At 40.4% G+C, this 13154-nt stretch overlaps 1 protein-coding gene across 1 annotated transcript in view; it reads left to right on the plus strand.

The window, feature by feature from the left end:
- The window catches only part of TBXAS1 (thromboxane A synthase 1), a 227848-nt gene that overhangs the window by 68767 nt on the left and 145927 nt on the right, over nucleotides 1-13154 (plus strand). The window contains exon 3 of the mRNA XM_059472124.1: nucleotides 9852-9904. Within this exon, the coding sequence (XP_059328107.1) occupies nucleotides 9852-9904 (53 nt within the window). The remainder of the gene's footprint in view (nucleotides 1-9851; nucleotides 9905-13154) is intronic.

Raw genomic sequence — 13154 nt, forward strand, 5'->3', positions numbered from 1 at the left:
GATAGCAGCCTGCTCTGCTCTGCATCAGAGGCCACTACGATCTATGGGGATGTTTTTCTCTTTTCGTGCTTGAGAGCTGCATCCATACAAGGTGGGAATAAGGCAAGAGGAAGCTGAGCTTGTCTGGCCATGTTAAAATACATAAATAGTCCTGGTATCTTTCAGTAATGCATTAAGTGGCGTGATTAATGTCTGTCATGTGTAGTGATCTTTCCAGGCCTCTTCCCTCGATGCAGGACTCTGTGTGCTTTGGTTTGGATACTGTTCTGTGTCTCAGCATCATCACAATGAAAGGTCAAAATCTGAGAGCTGAATTTGTGATTATCTTAAGTGTATGTTTCATAGTTTTAAACTTGGTGGACACAGAAAATTAGGTGGCATGGATTTATAAACAGTTCACAAACAATGGCAGACACCCCTACACTCTAAGAGGGGAATGTCTCTGAGGAGGACAAGATATTGCTCAGTCAGTGAGTAATCTTGGGTCCCACAGATGAGGTTTTCTTGAAACCCCCCTAAACAGTGCCCACTTAGACACTAGTGAGCAGTATGAGATGGCCCAGAGTTTGCACCAGAAAAGAAAGCTTAATCATTGTCATCCTAATTCTGTAGGTCAAGGTGCAAGATTTGCATACAGATGTGTAATTTTTCCAATGTTTATTTCAAAGTCCTAGGCACCCAAGACAAACTTTTTCACACTGGGTTTGGTTAATATATTTTATCCTTTAAAATGACATTTTCGTGGTCTGAAGGAATCTGCTGTTGCTAGGTCTGAGAAGGAAAGTGGGACATTCTTCTGAAGTGGAAGAGCTCCTTGGAGGAAGGAGTCCCTGCCTCCCTTTTTTGGGAAAGAAGTCAACTCTCATTTCTCTGAATGCCACTTTGCTGCCCTCAGAAACTGTGTTGTGTGTTGCTGTGTTGTCAGAGTATTCCCCAAATCTTTGTTTTCCTTAGATTTAACTACCATGTCTGTATGTCCTACAAGACGTTGTTTCCATTTCTTCGAATTATGTTTGAAGATGACTGTTTTACTCCTCTTAAGGAACACCAGCAAAGAAAGTGAATGAAATTCATTCACCGTTAGTGAGATGTGCTGATTGCTTATGCTAATCCATCTGAGACATTGAGCTCACAGTGAAAATCCACATTACAGTGGTCCTCTATTGTACAATGAACTCCCTCCTATAGAGAGCACTGTAATTCTCTGCTTTCCTGCTGTAATTTGAGGATACAGTAATATTAAGGCAGCAAAGGTGGTTAGTGATCCAGTGGAATTACATGTAAGTAGAGATTGTGCAGGAGAGAATTGCACTTGGTTTGGAAGGAAGACAACTTAGAAGACATTTAGTGGAAATTACATACTTTAGTAAAAAAGAAATAAATCCATCGCTCCTTTCTATTTTTCTTCTGTTTTCTTGACTTATTATAAATATATGATTATCAAAGGATCAGAAACTGCAGCGAGCCTGTAAGACCTCATATGGAGCCTTTCATGAACACACATTGAACAAATTGTAATTCTCTTTGTACATGTCTTCATAATGGCATGTTTTCTGTTTTGGACAAAAGTTCCTAGAAGCCTGAATAGGTGTCATCTGTGACATTTACTATGAAGTAAAATAAGGGCCTAGCAGGGGTAAATGTTATCTACACAATAGTCCTAGTAAAAATAGTAAGTTTGCAATTATATCTCTGTAGTGGATATAAACAAGGTTGAAGCTAACAGCAGGTAACTTTCAAATAGATAAAAAGAAATATTATTCTAGCCAGTGTAATCAGACTGGAGAATTCATCATTGCAATAAACAAAGAATCAAATGCAGCAGCTGGGATAATTTGAGGGTCTGGATCATTTTATGAATAATTACATTTGTAGCTATGCATACTATAAGAGTAATTCAATCTTAAGCTAATAGTTGGGTGAGGAAGAAACCTCCCTCTACTTAAAGCATTTTAGAGTCAGCCGTGCATATACAGTTCCTTTCCTCACGCCTTTCTTCAAAGCCTCAGGCATGTGATATGTCTGAAAGCTCAGAAACAGATCAAATTTGTTGATATTCCTTTCCTTTCTCATATACTGCCTGTGTTTCTGTGGCAGAGAAGGAATGTTTTTGTAAGCTACCAAGGAGGAGGATTGTAAAACCTTCAGCTTGTCTCTGGCTCTACCATTGCCTTCTTGTGTGGCATTTGGCAAATTGCTTAATCTTGTGTACTTCCAGTCCCTACCTGTGACAGATTGGCATTTAACAGCCCAGGGATGTTGAGGAAATGAAGTCTCTGAAGTGAAATGAGATTGAAAAAAGAGACAAAAAGAAAGCTAGAATCTCATTGCAGTATGCCAAATTAATGTATGAGACTATATCTGTATGAGAATGAGTTGGAAAGTTGAGTCAACTAGAAGTGTGAATGCTGTGTGCACATGTGAATGTGTAGTAAATCTTTTCCATGAGAAGAGTCCCTCTTATTCTAGAAGTGACTGTACATCTCCTTGAGGGGCTGGTGTAGATGACCTGTGTTATTCATCCTACATTTCATTTTTATAAGCATCCACATCTTGGTTCTTGTCCTCACTGTCCTGACTAAAAGGTTTCTAAAATCTTGCAACTTCAATACTCAATAATTTTTATCTCATTTCAAGCAACATTTATCCACAGCCAGTTTATGTGACTTTGATCTTTTAGTAATGTAGGCCTTTATATTAAATAGATATTTTTCTCTTCCTGCTGATTCCTCCCAGTACAGCTCTAGACAGCAAGCATGTCTCCTCCCTTTGGTCTGCTAAAATGAACCTTTGGTTAGCTAAAATGGACTCTCCTAATTATGACTTGTAAGACAGGCCTTCTATTCCCCAAAGATCCTTGTAACCCTTTTCTCCAGTTGTTCCATTTTTCATTCCTTCTGAATGTGGCAGCTCATCAAATTTACATGCAGCATTCCAGAGAAAGCCTATCCCAGATACTCTACATTGGTAGTTTCCATCATACTTTTTTTCCATCATCTTTATCATATGGTTAATGTATCCATCCAGGTTTTTCACTTCTGTGTTATTTTCAAGCATTCGCCTGCTACTGCAGAAATTCTTGGAGTTAACGTAGTCTCTCTCTAAGGGCATGAAGCTCTGCTTTCAACTGAAGACTCTGCTCTGCTGCAGTTGTTCAGGTTCTTCAGGTCACCCAGTTCTTCTGGTATGACAATCTCAGTGTCTCTGCTTGCTGAGAAAAGGATCTCTCTATTCAGAACCATGTACTTCACCGAAGCCTTGACTCCCTTTTGTGCAAAACTTAGTCCTCCAAACACTGAACAAGCTTTTTCCCAGGATTGACCCTTGAGAAAACTGTGGATTTCCTCCTTTCCTGGCTGTACCTTTTCTTTCTACTCTGTCCATACTCACTTCCTTACAGCTTTGATGTTTTACTGTTTTTTGGATTTTTACCCTGATTTTCATTCTTTTGGGTGTGACAGTGTTTTCCCAGCCACCAGACCAAATGCATTACTGAAATCTGTGTGTAGCTTTCATTGTTCCCTCACCTAGAAAATATGTTATTTTCCTAAAGAAAGATAAAAAGCAGTATATCCCCTTTTCCATTAAGTATTTGCTGTGAAGTGGGCTGCCATGGGCTGCCTGAGGGACTGTGAACTGGCTGGAGCTGCTCCATCCAGCCATCCACTTGGGCAGTGCAGGTGCTTTCAACTCTGATGTCAAAGACATATGGTGGGTTTTGTGAGGAAAATCTGAGAAACCTTGCATGTTATTGAGGTCAGGATTTCCTCTGTGTGTTTGCTTCCTTGGCTCCCCCTCCCTCCAACTCTTCAGTTACCAGCCTATTAGAATCAGCCATTAACCTGGTTAATGGGGAGAAACAGCAAACACCAGAAAAGATGATGTGCTGTTCTTAATTCCCATTTGGAAACTTGACTGGTTTAAGCAGTAAATGTCTCAAGAAAAGGCAAACCTCAGAAAGGGATCCAAAACCTGTCTTGCTTTTGTAATGTCAGCACACCAAGGTGGAGAAGGATGAGTACTTCAATGTTGAGTGGTCTTTGGGGGCAAAAAAATGGCACTCTGCCAAAGCTGCCAAGGTGGCTTTAAGCTGGGGTGCTGAATGGACATGATTGAGTTGTATTGTGCCATCTGATCCTTTTGGTGATGTGGTTAAGGTGATACCTGGATGCCTTCTTATCCTTTGTGTGATGTGACTTGAATCCAAGAACCTTTGTCCTCTCTGAGAAGGAGAGGTGGCAGAGGAAGAAGAGGGCAGTGAAAGGCACAGGGTAAGGGCAGAGGAGGAAAGGAAGAGCTCAGGCAAGAGGGAAAATAGCCATGTTTCAGGGAGAGACTAAAGCTGTTCCACTGAAGTGAGAGAACAGCTCTTTGTTAAGGACAACAAGGACTAATGCAGCACACAGAAATAACCTGCCCACTTAATTTTTATTAAAGATCTGAAAAGGTGGAAGGAAAGAAATTTACAAGTTGTTTGGTATTTAGCTCAGGTAATTTTTTTTAAATTGTGTAATGAGAACACATTGTCCAAATTTTCATATGCAGATTCAATTAGTGTTCAGTTAATTAGCCTTTACAGATGAGATTAACTTAATTACATAACACTAACCTCTCTTAATAACTATTAAGGGTAGGAAGGCTGCCTTTAATAAATTTAGAAGGGCTATATGTGTTTTTTAAAATCTGAAATGACACACACATAAATTAAACCAAATTACACACAGAGGACAACCCTTAATGGTAATGATCAAAGGAAACAAACTATGTACATAGCTCAGAATCAGGCTGCTTAGAAGTTCATGCTGTGTTCCTCCTCTTGTCTGCTGGCATCCTAGTGATTTCACTAGGATTATTACTGGAGCTGATGTACAGTCTGGGGTCATTCCTTCAAAGAGGGTTGCAGACTGATACAAGGTTACTTTAATTAAATGTTAGCTTGTGTTAAAAAAAATCATTTTGGGTACTAGGTTATTAGCAATTTTCTTTTTCAGGTCGTCTAAGGAAAAATGTGTGGAAGCTCATTGAATGCTAAAAATCTGATGCAAAAATATTTGTCATTATGTGCCATAAACAACTGTATAGATTTTTTTATCTCTTGATATGAGGTTTGCACTTGAACAATAATGCTGTGATTATTAATATCACAATGAAAGAGAGCATCACATCTGATATAGGGTGATAAAGGTGGAGCATATATGGGACTAGTTATGGGATGTGGCATCTTTGGCTTCTGAGTCGCAAGTTTGAATCCAGGGTGCCTTGGTAAAGTGACTGACATCAGATAATATCTGATACTTTTCAGAAAGGAGCAACAAAAGAAGTCTTTTCCCTTGGCTGTTCTTGCATGGGTAATGTTTCCCACTTGCAGTGAATTTTGATGGGCTCATCACATCCATCTTCTCAGAGCTCAGTAGCTTTTATGGCATTCAGTACACTGCAAAATTCAAGGGCTACCCTCATTGCATTCTCGAGGACCCATTTTGGAGTCCAGATTTTGAGTTACTTTCAGGAGCAGGCATCTGCTGCATCCCAGCTTTGTGGCTCTCTTCAAACCATTTTATCTCATGACCCTGAAGGAGCACGGTGAAGTTCATAAAACACATAATTTGTTTTCCACCTGCAGTAAGCTGAAATGTTCAAAGCATCCTCCATACAATCTGAGTCATTTTCCATTTGAAGCCATGAGATCTGCAGGTATTGAGCAACTAAAAGGAATAGGTTGGATATGCCTCATGTTAAACACCCCAAAAATCAAAATACATAGCTTCTCTCTGAAATACTGCTTCTTTGTGAAAACTTTGGCTTAGTGCCTACAACCATTTTCAGCCAGGAGGAAAGATGACATTGCCACAGATTTTTTCCTTGCTGTGAAGAACTAGCAAGGTGAATATGCAATGAGGAGGAAATTGCTGAAGTATGTGTCTTGGAGTGGCAGAGTCTATTGAAAAAAAGGAGAGGGGATACTTGAGCAATTTCAGCCCTTTCACGTATGCAGCTCAAGCTGAATCTTCAGCAGTCGGTATCTCAAGAAAAATGGTTGGCAGTGACCAGACTTTGCTTTGTCTGGTGCAGACCCAGATCTTGTTCTCTTCCATGGGGTTTGTGCCTGTATCCCTGAGAGCAGGATTTGGCCTTGGGAGTGGTTCTATCCACAGATGCAGCGGATGGTACACGCTCAGAGGACGGGGAGAATGCAAATTCCCTGCAGGGAGGCAACCGCCAGATACGTAAACAAAGAACCTTCTGGGTGTGCAGCAGTCAGCCCACTTGAGCTGCTGTTTCCATGGTATACCAGATGCTGTGAAATATGCTTTCTTCAGGGGAAGGAGCTTTTCCTACCCCTGCATTATCCTGTTTGATGATGGGCTGACCTCAGGCTGGTACCTCACTGCGTGGGTCACATGTGACAGGTCCCCCTGGCCCAACCATTTTCTGAGTTGATGATGATAGCTCATCTCTGCAGCTTCCAAACAAAGAAAACACTAAGTGATTTTTTTTTTTAAGCTTGGAACATCATTGCTAACGATGCTTTTAATTTTTTTATTACTGAGTGTTTAATGCACAACAGTTCTTCCTGATGCACATGGTGTCATATCATAATACTGAGTGTTTTTCCTTTCTTGTTTCCTTCTATTTTTCAAAAAACCCCAGAATACATATATTTCCATTTTCCTCTTATTATTCTTTTCCTAATCCCCATGTTGTTTTGTTATAATTCCTGGTTCAGGGAGCATGAAGCCACTGGGTACAAGTCAGCAGGTGCCATTTCTGAGTTTGACTGCAGATCACCCAGTGGATAAATAGGAGGAAAGGAAGCAAAGATAGGTGATGTCTACTCCCATTTTCTTGTAAAACAGCAGCTGATTGTGAGCAGGTGCTTTGTTATGTCATGGATACTAAGTACAAGTGCAATTATAAAACATGGACAAGTCTGCAATAATTGATTGTAGGAAACCAAACTCAGCCAGTGTAAATAAATTACCAAAAGCACTTATGAGGCTTGCTGTGCCTCAAGCATGACTCAGGGGAGAAGGTGAGGATGTTTTCTGGGTACCAGTCTGCTGGAGGGTGTGTTTGGGGATGGTGCTACAAAACTGGCAGAGCTGTGTGGATGGGGCATTTTCCCTCACTCTGAGACCATGCAGGTTCCTTGGCTTTCCTTGTGGCTATCAAGAGCAAACACAGGGGCGTTTTTAAGGCTTCAGCTTCCTGCAGCTGAAGGGTGTGTAAAGGATAGATGCACATGCTCTCTGCCCTGTTACAGTCCTGCCACCACAGCTCCATGGGCTCCTGTGTGTGTTGTGGGCTTCTCCTTCCCAGGCCTGCTGCCACAAGACCTGCTACCAGGTGCTCACCAGGCCCTGGAGGAGGCCAGGACAGCAGTGGGCCCCTGGGGTGAACAGTGGAGGCTGTAGTGGTGAGTATGTGTGTGCAGTCAGCATGAAAAAGTGTCCTGGAGTGTAGAGAATTAAGGCTTCTTTTACTCCTGAGGATGCTTTCTCATGGTCTTTCCCAGGTGCTTTTCAACTCCTTCTCTTCTCCCATCCTGCAGGCTAGTACTTCTCACTTTAGGGAAAAAAAAAATTAAGTGTGGTTAATTTTAAGCCAGTGCAATTATTTAGGAGTCCTGGAGGTGGAAAGTCAGTTACTGGTTAACAGATCTGATTTGAAACGTGTTCTGCCTGACCCCCCTCTAATGCAGTTGAGCCAGAAGCAGCTCTTCCAAGAAGCTGGCTTTCTGGAAGGCTTTTCCACTGAATCATTTAAAGCCTAGGCTTCTTGAAAATGTTAATATCCTGCTGGCTCGCTGGAATGCAGCTGGTGGGTACAGCAAGTGCAATACCTATGTGCGTGCCTGCAATCCAAAGCACAGCGAGCAGGGCTCAGGCTGCAGCGTGGGTGTCCTTGCTGGAGGCTCAGCCTAGGAGGGAAGAGGGCTGGAGATCAGACCTGATTTGGCATTGCCCCACAGGGCTGGAAGTTCCTCTGCCCTGCCCAAGCAGTGGGGGTGTGATGGAGCAGCTCTTTGCACACTGATGGGGCTGTGGTGTGACCTCGAGCCGTGCTGGAAGCGTCACTGTGTGTGTGCAGCCTGGGCACTGTGGTCACAGTGTGCCCGTGGGCTGAGCCTGCAGGGCCGGCCTGAAATGGCTGCATGCAGAATGTGAGCCCAGGATTCCCCCTTGCACCAGCAGACAGCCCTTACAATGCTGGAATCACAGCAATTGCAGGCTGTGGATCTCTGTAGTAAACATGCAGGTCGGTGTGAATGTGTGTGTGCCTTTCCCCCTCCCATGGTGTCTGCAGGCAAAAGCCTTTTTGAGTTAGCTGTCTGTGTTTGTGGTGTTACAAAGCCTTTGTCCACCTTAGCTTCTCTGTGCTAATGTGTGAGGCTTTTCTGCTTACCTCAGTAGTGAAGAATTTTTCAGGGGAGAATATATATCATTTTCAGGCAATGTACATTCTCCTCAGGCTGTCATCCACCTCTTTCATAATTTTCTCTTCAGTGTGTTTTCTTACACGTTATCCTGTGGTTTTTGTAGCTAAAGGAAAACCTAGAGTTCTTGCCTTCCACTGGGGACATATTGTCCTGCAGAATAAAAGTGTTACAAGTCCAGGATTAAAAAAAAAAGGGCACAGCTGTACTATAAGAATAAAAAAAAATAAATTTGAGGGACTCTATGAGGACTGCAGATGGTGGCAAATGCTTTGCTAATTTGGACAATAAGTTAGCACCCAAGAGTTTTAAGTCAGATCATTACTTTTGGTTACCAGATTTGCTTTTGCTTAGTGTGGCAAAATACTCTCAAAGCATACACACATTACATGGGCTTGTTTATTTATGTCAGCAGTAGATGTATTTACAGTAGTTGTATTGTTCTAGCTAATATTCTGTGGGATGTTGTAAAAAGCAAGAAAGATTCAATATGAGACATAAGTATTCTACTTTTTTAGTGAATTTTCTCTAAAGAATGAAAATAGATCATGCTAGTCTGTGTTCTGTTAATATAAATGCAGATTAATGCAATCAAATGGGTTGCTTTTTCCATAGACAAGTTGCAAACACAATGGAGCATGGTCCTCAAATATTGCAGTTTCATTAAAGCAGACATTTTATCGTTCATTTTCAGGGATATTATATATTTTGCACACCTTCTTTAGATTGATCAATTTGAATTCATTTAAGACACTAACAATTGAGTATAGTGACAGGTATTTATTTAGATAAATGGATACAAATTTTCTTCAATTATGAAAATGGAAGACAGTAAAAATAGTAAAAATTTTAAAAAGAAATCTGCTTACTATTCTGCAGAATGTATCAGCTGACTGCCTTGTGCTAAACTTTGACTTGGCAGGTTTCAGGTTTTTTAATAAGGGGACTAAAACCAAAACAAGATGACCTTGCCATATTCCCTGTGCTTCCCTTTTGTGTAGTAATTCATATACTTGTCATCTTATTAATTTATCTGTTAAGTTTTCCATCCATTTGCATATCTGAAAAAATTGAGTCAGGACCAAAATGATGAGGTTAGTTTAAAAACATTAAATCATGAAATAGTAACAAATTTTAGAGAATAAAACATTGATGAAAACATGTTTCATGGCTGTCCAGATCTTTTTTGGGGTTGGGATTTGTTTTTCCAGCCATCCTTTCTAGACTCTGTTTGTCACATGTGGACAATATTAGAAAGGTGAAGGTAGGAGTTAATGCCTTGGTTCTCCTGGCTGAGGTTCTACCACTTTGTGTGAGTGGTAGAAACAGTGTGTAATAGAGCTTCTGCTAAGCACTCTAAAATATTGTGGCTTTTTTCTTTTTCTAAAATATTGTGGTTTTTTCTTTCTTCCAGGGTTTTTGGGAGAGCCACACAAAACTCATAAAAGAGTATGGACCTGTTTGTGGGTAAGCTGAGCAGTGCTGTCAGCTTTCTTCTTTCTGGCTCTTGCTCTTTGAGTTTGTTGGGTGGGAGAGGAGAAAATACCAAGATAAGATACTCATCAAAATGCAGAGTGCAGTGTTTCAGTTTGGGGGACAGAGGTGGAGGTGGTTTGATTACATGCAGCAAATACTCTTGGCTTATTTTAGTTCAGCATTTGGGATTGGACTTCATTTTTCTCTCTCTTATTTTAATTATGCACATAAAGTTTAGTCCTTTTCAGAACTGTACAAAGCTACCAGCCTTCAGTATTCTCTTTTCATCTTCATATTCTTTATGCTTACAGTGAACAGTGGAAATAATAATTTGTCATCTTAAAAAAACCTCAGTTTATGAAATAGTATGAATTTGGTTCAGTTTATGAAATAGTATGAATTTGGTTCAGCTGTTGCTATCTATATTTATGCAAAATTCCTAAACTTAAAATAAAATGAGGTACAGATTAGAAATGAGGCATTCCTCTCTCTATAGCTCAGCTGTGCTATCTTAGCAGTTTGTTAGAAGTAAAGAGGGTTTAAGCAGAATATCCCTTCATAGAAGCCCTTCCACATTTCCATGAATGTAATTTCTGTTCCAAGAACTACTTACTTTCCAGTTGTCATCATTTTAAGTGGAAATGCAGTTGTCCCCTTGTATCTTCTATTGTTGTGGTCAGTTGGTGTTTGTAGCATAACTATTACTTCAATATATATGTATCAGGCAATATCCACAAATTATGAAAATGTCTTTTTTTTTCCCCATGGTCTGCAGGGAGTTTAAGATACCTGTAAGAGGGCACATATGAATGTCTGTGTGTATACATATTTGATTACAAAAGATACCAATGAGCTCTGTATGCTCTCCCAGCAAAAAAGCTCTAGCAGAAAGAAGTCAGGCTCAGGCGTTTGATGCTTCAGTCACAGCCACCTCGTGGCATTTATGCTCAGCCCTAAGGACAAAGTGCTGCAAGAAGTGATGGAAATAATGAATTCCAAGGCTTAGCTACTTGTCTAGGAGGAAATAATGCAGTATCTTGGCTGGCCAGGAATGGGGAAAGATATTCATTAATGCTGCAGCAATTTGTATGTTGTGTAACAAATGGAAAGTGACTGAGGCTTATTATCTCTGTGACCTTTGGTGTGATGCCCTTAAATGACAATAATGTAAGAACACTGGCATTTATTCCTCAGTATACTTCCCTCCTTATTAATATCATGCTTATTTTTTTCTCCAAGCTGAATTTGAGACAAGTTGCAATTTATTCATCTGTCTGCTCACTCAGCCAGGCAAGGCTATGTCATTGGAGAAAGAGATGTATAATTACAGTGTGTGAGCAGATAGAAAGTTTCCTTTCTGCAGTCCACTTACAGGCTGTTCGGGAGTGAAACCTCTGTGAGACTTTCAGGGACTGCAAAGCTGGGTGATGGTGGTTGTGGTCAGCCAGGATAGTTCTGACTCTCTGGGATTCTCTAGGTAGGAAGAGTGAGTGTAGGTAAGCTTCATTTATTGCATGCATGGAAAACTCAATTTGTGAGAGATCTTGGGGGCTGGCAGAGAAAAAAAATCTGTTTTTCCATGTCTCCCAGGAAAACCAAGCTGGATGCAAACGATGCTGTGTTCGAGGTAAGGTCTATTTGTGGTTGAAGGAGGATGTTTTAAAACCTGGCTTGCAAGCTGCTGTTCAATAGGTGGGGCATGTGTCAGGGGGTATTTATCACAGTCCTGTCAATTAAAGAAATTCTTTCTCCTTCCCTGTGAGTCTTCAGTGTGATGCTTTCTGTGGTTCTTTGAAACAGGCGAATAAATGGTAGGTGTGTTTTTGTGTATATTCCCAGCAAAGTATTGGATCTGGCAGATGGAAGAAGATGTGGCATTTTTCTTTCCCCAGATTGAAAACTGCTTTCCAATAAGCATAAAGAGCAATGATCTTTATTTCTACAGTGGTGAAGTGAGTTGAATACAAATCTTTGGAACTGAAGCCTTTTTTTCTTCCTAAGGTCACTTGAATAGTCTGAATGATACCATCACAACTGTTTTCTTTTGTGTGTGAATTGGTTTCCTTGACAACAGGATGTCAAATCAACTTTTCAGCTTTAATCAAGTCAAAACAATATATCCCTTCCATTCCAAAAGGCCTCAAGTCGGAGAGAATTATTTCAAGTAAGGCTTTTGTAGGTCACAAAAGCTTTTTTTTCCCTTTGCTCCTGTGTGCAAATCTAAAGGAGAGGTGATGGTACTGATATTTTATAAAGACAGACAATGCAAATAGTCATCAGTTGTGAGTTTATGCTGTGAAAACGGTTTGTTTTCATACAGAGGTGGCCTAAGATGGAGGCCAAGGCAGAAACAAACAGCTCTGGTTTGGTGTGAAAGCAGAGATGGAACATTTCTATTAAACAGGGTAATCCAAGCCACTGATGTGACTTTTGAAGAGGTCCTGCATTAGTGGAAATCGTTGATTTAGCTATACTTTGGAGTACCTTTTATAAAAATGCTTCCTCTAAAATATGTGTGCTATTTCTCCATGACAAAATGAAGTTGAAAACAATCCTATTCGGAAAACAGTGCACTAATAAGATATTCATTGAATATTCACCTTTTCACATAAGAGTTCTGTAGGAGAGTAGCCCTGTTTGCTGTGGAAATTAGTGATTTACACCACTCATGTTTTGGATGAATATTGATGCTATGTTGCTTTATTCTCCCCTCCACCATATCCAGTTGTTCCATTTCAATTGCAGGCTAATAGCTACTGATTGGAAATAGGTGATAAAAGCAGACAGAGAAATAAAGAGGGACCAACATGTTTTGTGGAATCAGAAAAGCAACTTCTACAATGTGAGAGTGAGTTAGTTTTGCTTTCTATATGCACCTAATGTGCATTTGACTGCTCTGCTGCAATTGCATCATTATGGCTTCACAGAACTGATTTGGAGTAAAAGAAATCTGCCAAAATAAGTAATATATTCTTTGCTCAACAACATACTACCAGTGATTGTAGAAAATATGACACAGCCCCAAGTGGGCAGTTGATTGCTCTGGGATGAAGGAACTTATTCTGCCTTTGACTGTAGCAGTGCATTTGGACATGGGGAAGAATGTAAGAGGTCATAACATAGACCTCACTGTGTATGAACACAGAATGAGAACAGATTAAAATTCAGTGCCATTTGTGGGGTGACACTCTTTTTTCATGTTGTTTTGCATCTGAAAATGCTTGCAGCAGGTCAAACCCTA

Source organism: Ammospiza nelsoni, chromosome 5 (assembly GCF_027579445.1).
Source record: "Ammospiza nelsoni isolate bAmmNel1 chromosome 5, bAmmNel1.pri, whole genome shotgun sequence".
NCBI classification, from domain to species: Eukaryota; Metazoa; Chordata; class Aves; order Passeriformes; family Passerellidae; genus Ammospiza; species Ammospiza nelsoni.